This window comes from Mastacembelus armatus, chromosome 1 (assembly GCF_900324485.2).
Source record: "Mastacembelus armatus chromosome 1, fMasArm1.2, whole genome shotgun sequence".
NCBI lineage: Eukaryota > Metazoa > Chordata > Actinopteri > Synbranchiformes > Mastacembelidae > Mastacembelus > Mastacembelus armatus.
The window spans coordinates 19,635,477-19,647,150 of NC_046633.1; the positions used below are offsets into that span (position 1 = coordinate 19,635,477).

The 11,674-nt window shown below is 42.1% G+C and overlaps 1 protein-coding gene across 1 annotated transcript; it reads left to right on the plus strand.

The window, feature by feature from the left end:
• Nucleotides 1-246: 246 nt before the first annotated feature.
• gcgrb (glucagon receptor b) lies at nucleotides 247-11,069 on the plus strand. Its single transcript, XM_026303839.1, has 13 exons — nucleotides 247-376; nucleotides 523-619; nucleotides 740-847; nucleotides 2,038-2,126; nucleotides 2,437-2,543; nucleotides 2,806-2,962; nucleotides 3,386-3,545; nucleotides 6,353-6,413; nucleotides 6,561-6,630; nucleotides 8,794-8,882; nucleotides 9,335-9,479; nucleotides 10,235-10,276; nucleotides 10,622-11,069. Exons 1-13 carry the CDS (start codon nucleotides 323-325, stop codon nucleotides 11,036-11,038), a joined length of 1,596 nt encoding a protein of 531 aa, XP_026159624.1. The 5' UTR covers nucleotides 247-322; the 3' UTR covers nucleotides 11,039-11,069.
• The last annotated feature ends 605 nt before the right edge of the window (nucleotides 11,070-11,674 follow it).

Sequence of the window (11,674 nt, forward strand, 5' to 3'; positions counted from 1 at the left end):
TTTTTGCAGAAACGTTTCAGATTTCGTTCTGTTCTCCAGCTCCGTGGGTGAAGACGACAGCGAAAGAAAAGTCCCCCTGCCATGAAAATTTTACGTACACTTACATATCATGAATTTGATGTCATAGATGTCAGTAAACACACACTTTCACTAACAAGCTTCTCCATCTGGTGTGTGTGTGTGTGTGTGTGTGCGTGTGTGTGCATGTGTGTGTGTGTGTATGTGTAGGCCACACATTGAGATAGGGCCAAGACTGCCTTATGTGTTGGGCCTCCTCTGAGTTCTGGTCCCCACTCATCCCCATCCTCCCAGCATCAGTGGGATGTCCCAGGTGTATTCCCTCTTGGCGTTGCTCGTTCTCTGCAGTTGCATAAAGGTAAATGAAGGCATAAAGATTTTACTCCCAACTGTCTGTCACACAGCAAGATGCAGCTTTGAATCCAAAACAAGAGCTGAGGATGCTGGAGAAAGGAGCAATACTGAATCTTAACATGAAGCATCAGATTGTTTGTCTTCCTGCAGCTCTCCTCTACTAACTCTCTGGAGCTTGTGAAGGAGCAGTGGAGCAGCTACAAGAACCAGTGTCTGGACTACCTCAACGCCACACCCCCTGCCTCAGGTGAGGCCTGCTCCTCCCAGCATGAGTTCATGTTGGCTGAGATGTATGTAGAAGAATGAGCTTGGCCTGTGGTGTTGTGATATTTGTGCTCGGATTTCACAGATCTACTCTCTGCTGCAGGGGTGGTGTGTAATAGGACCTTTGACCTGTATGCCTGTTGGCCTGATGGACTCCCAGGAACCACTGTCAATGTCTCCTGCCCATGGTTTCTGCCCTGGTACCATAAAGGTTGGTATGTTAGTGTGTGTATCCAGAGTAATATGCATATTTTGTCAGACTGCATAATTACCCAAAACATGCCAACATTTAAAACAGCAGAAATCATTGTTCAAGAGATAACATGACCAAATATAATGTGAAGGACTTGTTACATAACTCAGCAGTTCCCCTTCGCTCTGCAGTGTTTCAAGATTTTACATGGAGCTGAATTAATTTCAGAAGCTCAAAGATACAACGTCCATCCAGTGACCGTGCTATGGAGATTAGAGAGCTTAAAGAGACTGAGCTCTTTAAAATGCTCTATTTAAAGTCATCCCCTGGAGTGATTGGAAAATGCTTTGAGGTGGCAACACGGTTTGTCATTCAGTGGGGTATGAATGCTGTGTTGAATAGACTGTACCACGGCTTCAGAGAGTGAGTAACGGCAAATATTACTCAGGTATGACTCCACTACCAACCTGAGAGTGGTGTTAAGACTTCACACTGTGTCTCTGGGATCAGAGTTCATGTCCTGTGGAGCTTTCTGAGTCATTTGACCTTAGAGTGCAGACTTGTGCCTTAGTTAACAGTTAGTTCATAGCATGAAGGGTCCAAGTTTGATCTGTGACTCTGTTCCTGTTCAGATATTCTCCAGGTGGTTTGGAGGCTCTCAATAGGTGTTAAAAGGAGCTTGGCTCTGTTATCTACTGTGGACTGGTGTGTCTACGTGTGTGTGTTGGCCTATGCTCCACTTTCACACAGAAATGTGTTTTCACATAGTGGGTATCTATAAACACTATCTGAAGAAAAGAAACAGACTTGTCTGCACTACACACAACTTGGAAGTAAAGGTGCACTGAAGTATTTGATGTTAACATATGGAATTCAAAGGATAAACATACATATAGTGGCAGTAGAACACCTCTTACACAACAGTAATAATAATAGTAATAGGAAGCAGAAGAATCAGGTAAAACTAACATCGTTTGGACTTGTGAAAGGAAATAATCATGTGTGCCAGCGACTCAGTCCTTTTCAGAGTTCTGTTGTCTCATTGCTTTTAATGAACCCAGGGTCATTTTATTTATCTTATTAGTACATTATTTATTTAAAAAAATGTTATTGTTAAAGCGGGCCCTCAAGTTCAATTTAAATAGTACTGGGTACACAGGTCATCCTACTATTCAACCTCCTAATGTGTGTTATATCTCTGTGGACAGTTTATCAGGGTTTGGTCTACAGAATATGCAAAGAAGATGGTCAGTGGGGAAAAAAGAATACCAGTGAATGTGAGGACGACCCTGGTGAGGTGTGTACAGTGTGTTTGTGTGTATAAAACTGTGTGCACATGTGTGTGGATCTGGCCTTCCTTGTCAAGTACCTGTTACTGTCTGAGACTGCTTGCAGAGCCAAGTGGTTCAGAGATATTGCAACACTGACTGACTTTGACAGTTTTAATTGACAAGATCTGAAATGACTCAGTGTGTACATCTTTTTAGTGTAGTGTGTGTGTGTGTGTGTGTGTGTGTGTGTGTGTGTGTGTGTGTGTGTGTGTGTGTGTGTGTGTGTGTGGTAGAAGGAAGTGTGTGGAAGTAACTGTCTCTCTCTTGGCTCTGCAGCAGCAGTATGGGCGAATCCTCAGTCAGCTACGGATCATGTATACAGTTGGCTACTCTCTCTCCCTTGGAGCTCTGCTGCTGGCCCTGGGAATCCTTATCACGTTCAGGTAGAACATGGAGGGGAAGTAAAGACAAACTAATAAAAGAATGAAAAGAGAAAGTGCGCAAAAAGAAAAATAATTCATTTGTATAAAACAAAGAAAAAAAGCAAGAGGAAGTAAAAAAGGAAAATGTAGAAAGGACAAAAAGCAATAAATGTAGGACAGAAAGGTAATATAAAATATTGGCACAGTTGTGTAGTTGCATGCAGAGTGAAAAATACATAGAAAAGTAAAAGGCCGTAACACACCTCTGTCACCTTTGTACCAGGAAGCTCCACTGCATGAGGAACAACATCCATATGAACCTTTTTGCCTCCTTCATCCTGAGAGCTGTTTCCATTCTGGTGAAAGATGCCCTGCTGACCCTCACACTAGACTCCAGGAGCAGCAGTGACACCCGGACACAAAGCTGGGTCAACATACCGGTCAGAGCAAACCCACCACACCCCCACCTGCTGTGATACATGCTCATGTGGAGCTTAAAGTAATACATTTTAAGGGAAATGTTGACTGCAGACATTTTTCAGTTAGATGCCACTGTGCAGTGCCACATACACATTCAAAGACTGCTTCATGTTTAAGCACTATAATAATTACAACAACTCCACAGTAGACTCCCCAGAACTAAGGCTTCTTGAATGAGGGGTGAAAAACCTCTTGCAAGTCCAGATGCAACTTTTGGATATTTATAAGTTTAAATGCTGTGACTGACAGCAGGCAAAGGGGGAAATATATGTAGAGCCACAATCAGTATTTTAATCAAAGTTCAACTTTTATACTTTAAGAGAAGATGTCACCTTTTTTCTTCTTATTTGTGTTCTCACCACCTTCGTCCTGTGTCACGTCAGGCTGTGACTTGGTGTCGTGGTGCCGTGGTAATGATGCAGTACAGTGTGATGGCCAACAACTACTGGCTGCTGGTGGAGGGCATCTACCTGCACAGCCTGCTAGTCATCACTGTGTTCAGTGAGAGGAAGTACTTCTACATCTACCTGGCCATCGGCTGGGGTAAGAACCAAAACTCAGGTTATAACAGAAATACAGAAACTCAGTTGTTTTCTTACAGACAATAATTAGTCAGTGTGTTGAGAGTAGTAAAACAGTATTCTGACCATTCAGGTACTTTTCAGGTAGACCAGGTGTCATTAACAGCTTCTGTCAGCATGACAAGAGTCATAAGTTAAAGGAAGTCAGTCATGTCCAGGAAGAATTTGCAGGTATGTCAACAGACTAATGAACAGAGCAGCTGTGCAGGCAGGTGATGGCTCTCAGGATGAGTCACAGTCTCTCAGGGCAGGTAGGGATGAATGACTCTAAAGTGAGAACACAAGGTGAGTAAACAGAATAGGAGAAAGATGGATCAAGCATAACTGTGGAATATGTTTCAGTAATGATATGTAAAATTAGGCAGCATGGTGGCTGAGTGGTTAGCATTGTTACCTCACAGCAAGAAGGTTCCTGGTTTGAAACCCATCAAGGTCCTTTCTGTGTGGAGTTTGCATGTTCTCCCTGTGCTTGTGTGGGTTTTCTCCAGGTACTCTGGTTTCCTCCCACAGTACAAAAACATGTATGTCAGGTTGATTGGTGACTCTAAATTGCCCATAGGAGTGAGTGTGAGTGTGTGAGGTTGTTTGTCTCTATGTGGCCCTGTGATGGACTGGGGACCTGTCCAGGGTGGACCCCTGCCTTTCACCCAAAGAGAGCTGGGATAGCTGAGAGCTGGTTAGGAATACGGATGATCAGTCTATCACAGAGCTAACACATAGAGACATACACTCACACTCACATTCATACCTACTAGCAATTTAGAGTCACCAATTAACCCAATCCCAATCTGCATATGTTTAGACTATGGGAGGAAGCTGGAGTACCTTGAGAAACACATGCACACTTGACACAGAAAGGCCCCAGTGTCTACATGTTATTTAATGTCAACTTACAAACCTTGGACAGCTCCCTTCATTTCCTACACACACTCAGAACTACTTCCTCTGTAGCCAAAACTCTTCAAGATAAGAGCACACAACATCAGCTCGGACTCCACCACACACTAATTCAGATTTAATTTTGGAGTCACAAAAAGCTTTTCCACAAGGTGATGCGTGCAAGAGAAGTGCTGCAGTACCAGGACTCTTCAAACCCGAAGGTTTCTGGAGCAGGAGTGTAAGTGAGAACAGGAAGGAAGTGGAAAGCAGAAGCAGCAGTGGAAGGAGCCGAGACACGATTGCACCACAAAGTGCTGGTAGGAACATTCGCTAAGGGAAGAGCTGGTTTCGGAAACCTTGAAGTCCCACGCTTTGACAGAGCAGAGGGGAAAGAGCGACAAGACCTGATTCTGGATGAAATCAGGGCAGCGGAGGAGGAGGAGAGAACTGGCAGGGCAGTAGCAATGAAACAGCAAGGTGCCTGGACTAGGTGGGAGCAGGTGCTTGAGTGAAAAATCACCTGGAGCGACCTTTGGAGAATGAATCCACAGAGAATAAAATTCTTGATTATGGCTGTCTATGACGTCCTCCCGAGTCCATCCAACTTACACTGCTGGGGCCTTTTAGAACGACCAACACTCTGACCAACTCAAAAACCGGCACACATCCTGAGTTGCTGCAGCAGAGCTGATGGTCGCTACAGGTACAAGCAGGTCCTCAGAACAATAGCAGAGAACATCTACAGCACCCAACATCTGCTGGAAGTCAGTGCAAAACAGAAAGATTATTAACTTTGTCAAGGAGGGAGAAAGAATAGCTAGAGAACATAGAACAGCAATAGGGCTGCTCTTTAGCGCACAGGACTGGAAAATGGAAGTGGACCTTGGCAAGAAGTTGCGATTTCCTGGGCACATCACATACACAACACTGCTGTGGTCTGATTCAGCAAAGACAGTTCTAATGCTTGAGCTCACTGTTCCATGGGTAGAACGAATGGAACAGGCCTTCAAACAGAAAAGAGCCAAGTATGAAGAATTAAGGAACGACTGCCAAAGGAAAGGCTGGAAAGCGAAGTGTTTGCCAGTAGAGGTGAGGTGTCGAGGCTTTGCAGGTCAGTCGCTATGCAGGGCAGACATGACACTTGGAATCACTGGAGAGAAATGAAGGAGAGCCATTTGTACCACCACTGATACAGCGGAGAAAGCGTCAAGATGGCTCTGGTTAAAGAGCGTGGATCCGTGGGTAGCTGCTGGGGCACAGGCCGGGGTCTGATCAACCCTGGTCGGGTCGCCTGGGCGAGGGTGTATGATATTCGAAAGACCCAAAACACCCTGTGACCCCAGGTAATATCACTGATGATGTGCCCTAGTATTGCATCATTAAGATGTTTCAAAGAATAATATTACTATTTTTTTCTCAGTAGAACTCCTGAGAACATAATAAACTTTAATAAGCCCAAGGCGACTCATTTCAGAATTGTTGTCTTGAGGTCAGGTCTATATTTTTTTTTCTTTAACTAAATAATAACTTTATGATGCACATATTAGTTTTTCGGCCTGCTACTCTGAGATAACAATTTAATTGAATAATTATCTTGAGATTTCAAACATTTTTTTTTTCATGGTTACAGAAATCCTTGCTGAGCAGACAAATTATTGCAATGGCATAACAAAATTATTTCATCATGATAATTGTGTTATACAATAAATACAGCACAAACTATATATACATTAGTTGTGTAGGTTACTCTGTAAAGGCATTGTGGTGGCTGAGCTACCAGGACCTCAGTGATCATCTATGAAGTCTTCATTAATCTGATGAACATGTAAACATTCTCTGTTTTTTAACTCATCCAAAATCTGCTTTATGTTTGACCTTTGTCATTCTCAGGTGCACCCCTCATATTTGTGCTGCCATGGATCACAGTGAAATATATGTATGAGAACGAGGAGTAAGTTTAATCAGTTTCATGACATCATCAAATGAAACAAAAGGCAGTTTAGATGTAACAGCATGTATCTTATCTTTAAGATTAGTATTGCAATGACACCAGCAGTGGATTAAAGACTAAAATGTGTGTGTGTGTGTAAATTTGCAGGTGCTGGGAGAGGAATATTAACATGGGATATTGGTGGATCATTCGTTCTCCTATACTGTTCGCTTATGTGGTAAGACAGTCTGTCTTTGACTCTCATATTTTCAGGCACATTTGTTACACTTTAACACAATTATTAAAGAAATTCAAGTCCAGTGTGTGTTGAGGGGGCAGCATGGTGGCTGCGTGGTTTGCACTGTTGCCTCACAGCAAGAAGGTTCCTGGTTTGAAACCCATCAGGGGCCTTTCTGTGTGAAGTTTGCATGTTCTCCCTGTGCTTGTGTGGGTTTTCTCCAGGTACTCTGGTTTCCTCCCACAGTCCAAAAACATGTATGTCAGGTTGATTGGTGACTCTAAATTGCCCATAGGAGTGAGTGTGAGTGTGTGAGGTTGTTTGTCTCTATGTGGCCCTGTGATGGACTGGTGACCTGTCCAGGGTGGACCCCTGCCTTTCACCCAAAGAGAGCTGGGACAGGCTCCAGCTGATCCCTGTGACCCTGGTTAGGAATAAGCTGGTATAGAAAATGGATGGATGGATGTGTGTTGTGGTGCTTCCCAATCTTTGTGTCTTGTGGCCCCTTAAAAAAAGGTGTCTACCTGTGACCCTTTATCCCTGGCTGCATAAGACTTAACAAATTACACAACAAATTACGAACAATGTTGGTGTAAATCCTGAGACATACTCAACAAACAGAAACACTGATGCTCCTGAAGAAAAAGGGCTGAATTCTTCAAATGTGTATAACAGCAACCTCCAGGCACTTTTTAAGTAGCCTGTAGTAGTTGCACAGCTTTTGTCTAAACAGTTGTCACAATCAAAGGATCTGACTGAACATGGCAAATCAATCCACACGTTCAACTTTGGTCACACCATTGACCGAAAGCAAGTAGCCCGATCTTGACAGTTTTAAATTTTAATGGGAAGTGGAGAATATGATGCTATTGTCAGTTACTAGATGTGCTTCACCATTCATTTTTATTTATCCTCGTCTTTTGTAGCTTGCAGACAGTCATGAGACAGATGCTGTTACTTGTCTTTTAAACTCAAGTGTACTATTTGTGAACTTATCACTGTTAGCTACAGAGCTAAGCTAATTGCCAACTGACCTTTAGTAAACTTGTTAGCTTGGAGAGCTTTATTTTGCCTCTTTGTTGACTTTTGATTGAATGTGCAGTGATAAAATAAGTAAGTCAGTAAGGAAACAAATAGAAAAACAGAAGCTAGGTCTAAACTGATTTTTAGACATCTTTTTGAAACATTTGTTTCTGTACAGGTTTTATACACATAGTGTCTTAGTGAAAGCCATGTCTGATGCTTGTTCTTTGGCACTTCTGAAGTATTTTTTGTGTTTTAGTTGAATAGGCTTTATTAAAGAGGAAGAGATAAAACTGTGCCATAAATTATCTAAATCATATTCATAAGTAAAATTCACAGCCCCTTTCTCTGGTGCTCTTGCAATTGGATGAACACTGCTCAACTAACACACACGCACACACACACACACACACACACACACACACACACACACACACACACACACACACACACACAATAAAGTTGTGGAATTCCTCTTGTGTATTTCCTCCCTCTTGTTTCCATGGAGACAAACAACATTATGGATGGACACATTAACGGTTTCAACCTTTGTGACCTCACACAAAAGTGTACAGCGCACACACACACACACACACACACACACACACATTAAAATATTCAGAAACATGTACATTTACTCGCCTATGTAACTCATACTATCATACTCATACCTTCTGTGCTCTGTGGAAAACCTTGTTGTAATTGCTAAAACAGTTACCATATGGTTATGTAACAGATGCAGGATCATATGTCATCCTACAACAATTCCAAACACAAGTCTGTGGTTCAACTATTGTTCACACACACATTCACACCTAAATAAACCATGTTTGAGTGCACACTAAGACCCATGCATTCACACAGTTGCATTTGTCAAGACAAGTTACACACGTTACCAAACTTGGAGTGCTAATAAGTTGAGTGCTGTAATAATGAATGTTCTCTGTCATCAGAGAGGGTTCTGCACTAGATCACAGTGACTGTGTACGTGTCCAGGTCAAATCTCTCAGACCACAGAAAGTCTCAAGCGTTACAAAATGACAGACTGGTACTGGACGTTTTAGGGAGTCTCTTTCTGTATGATGCAGTCTAAAAAACGTTTTAAATATCTGTTCACCTGCCCTTTCTTTCTTATTCCAGATTAACTTCTTCATATTCATTCGAATTATCAAAATTCTGATGTCTAAACTCAGAGCTCATCAGATGAGATACACTGACTACAAGTTCAGGTTAGAGAAAATGTTTCCTGTTTCTGAAAGAAAAGATATAAATGGAGTATGGGAATATTTGCTGGGGCAGAGGACCTGCAGAGTTGAGTGATAATTCTCTGTGACTTCATCACTACAAGCAAAACCTTTCATATATAAGTAGTCTATTGATCTGGTATAAATATAGAAGTACTTATATAGCTGGTTTAAATCTAAACTGTAATTATAATACACTGCAGTTTATTTTAGAAATTGCTATTATGCTAAAAACTGTAATGAAGTACTTTTTCTGCTGGTCTAAACGTGCCCAGCTTAATGTTTTCTAACATTCATTTTCATGCTGTAAAGCTTTAATGACAAGTGTGCAAGACCAAGAACTTTGTGGACTACAGTATATAACTAAAGAAGATGAGTAGAGGCTGACCGTTTTAGTTTCTTGTAATACTTAAAACAATCCCTTATCTCCCATCCAGATTAGCTAAATCCACTCTGACTCTGATCCCCCTGCTGGGGATTCACGCCATCCTTTTCACCTTCGTCATTGATGAGTCCGTCCCCAAAGGCTCCATGCTGCGCCTCATTCGCCTCTTCTGTGACCTCCTGTTCAACTCCTTCCAGGTCAGACCTAGAAAATGTTCAATCACTTTCTATTTGTTGAACTGTTTTGTTGAGCATTTCTTTTTTTCTACAATACTTTGCACCATAGGAGACTTGTTTTTATATCCTTTTCATACTGTCCACCCTGGACAGGGGCTGTTACATGGAACACATAGACTCAGACATTCACATTCACACCTATGGACAATTTATAGTCACCAATTAGCCCAGCCCCAAACTGCATGTATTTTGACTGTGGGAGGAAGCTGGAGTATTCAGAGAAGATGACACTTGATGTGAGGCAACTGTGTTAACCACTGCAGCAGTCCTACTCGACAATCATGCAGAATTTATTTTTATATATTTATATATATCTATTATAATATATTTTATTGATTTTCTTAAAACATCAATTTAAAGTTTATTGTTTACATATTTGTTTGCTTGCTAGCAGTCCTCTTCTTCCCCACTGGTGGTAAAAACCCCACATTCTATCTTTAAACTAGAGCTCGCAATAAATCTACTGCCTCTTTCCAAGTACTGCTCTGGACCGTTTGTGGTAACAGAGACAGCACTTAGTTTATATCCCATGTCATCAAACTCTATTAAAGTCTCACATTGACACACTGGATGGCATACTTTACTTTATTGTGATGCTCAGTTAGGTTTAATTTGAAACATCTGAGTAACATTCATTTCTCTTCCAGTATTTGACATAAAACAGACAGATGGAGAATGAAAGTAAACAAATCCAAAAACTTCACCTTCTGTTACAGGGCCTGCTGGTTGCCATCCTGTACTGCTTCATTAACAAAGAGGTGAGACAAATGTGCACTGTATTCATTTTGTTTCTGAATTTATTGCTGTTTGTTGCATTTACTTTGAAGAGAAAATATTAATAATTAGTTTTTCTGTTGTTAGCATTTATCTGTTCTATAATGTGCCGCTTCTTCCCACTTTGTCCCACTTTGTTATTTTGTCTCTGAAGTGACACAACATGGTTCATTTGCTAATCTCTAAACTTTTAAATGTAGTCTCTGGGAGGAGACATCTGTCTAAGGAACTACTGAACAACGTGTGTCTTATTTAATCCTTACCACACCTCTTCATGTGTCTCTCAGCCTTCTGCTCTGTCTTTTTCTCTTCTGTCCATCATCCTCCAGGTGCAATCAGAGATGCTGAAAAAGTGGAAGAGGTGGAAGTTGGGTAAGGACATTGATGAGGAGTACCGGCACACCCATAGCAACATGCCACACATTAAGAGTGGTAGCATTGCCAACCCCAATCTGCCTGACCTCCAAGACAACAGCACCAGTGAGCTTAACTCGCTTCACCTGCACAAAGCTGACAGAGGCCCGTCCTGCTCTTTGGCACCAAAGGAGAACCGCAAACTGGTTGTCTGCTACAGGAATGGGATGGAGAAAGGTGGGCCCACTAAGAGCAGGCACACCCTGCAGTTGACTTTCCTGCCACACCGAGGTGCTACCAGTCATGCTAGCACCACCACGGAGGACATGTGTCTGGAAGAGAGGGCACAGTACCACTCATACCCTCTGGAAGGGGAGGAGACCAGTGTCTGAGGACAACCGGCTCTGATCAGCTCATCACAAAAACCCCCACGGATTGTGCTTATTATTGTCTCAGATCAGTAGTTCTCATGTGCCATAAAGACTGCCAGAGTGAGAGTGAGCAAGTGACACAGATCAGGATGTTCACCATCGCATAACATTTCAGGAGATAATGTTTCAATGAGCCCAGCTGCAAATGAATATTAATTGGTTTGGGGACCTTGAGCAAAATAGCACTTATCAACTTCACACATCAGGAATAATTACATTATATAAATTAAAATGAAGCTCTAATGTTGTTTAGTATGTGTGTGTGTGTGTGTGTGTGTGTGTGTGTGTGTGTGCGTGTGCGCGCACATATAGTGAACTGGCTTTTCAGCACAGCACATCTTCACATCTGTACTGCTGTTGTGAGTCCTGCTGTGAGTATCTCTGCACCATGGGCACTCCTATGTGGTACTCTCATACAGAAACCAAACCTCTCGGTGTCAAATGTTGTTGTCTTTTTTTATGGTTTTATGAATGTGAACTACAGCACAGTTGGCTGCTGACTTCTTTGTCGTGAACTTGTGAAAAAATAGACATTAGTGAGTGAGTCGGTGGAGAGAGCTGACTCTTATCACACAGAGTTTGCCATGCTGAGACAGC

Bases quoted from the DNA above. Each gene is read 5' to 3' on its own strand.
- gcgrb (XM_026303839.1), top strand. From the start codon at position 323: ATGTCCCAGGTGTATTCCCTCTTGGCGTTGCTCGTTCTCTGCAGTTGC. The intron at 3,546-6,352 runs GTAAGAACCAAA...TGTCATTCTCAG, and splicing joins CTACCTGGCCATCGGCTGGG to GTGCACCCCTCATATTTGTG. The intron at 10,277-10,621 runs GTGAGACAAATG...ATCATCCTCCAG, and splicing joins ACTGCTTCATTAACAAAGAG to GTGCAATCAGAGATGCTGAA.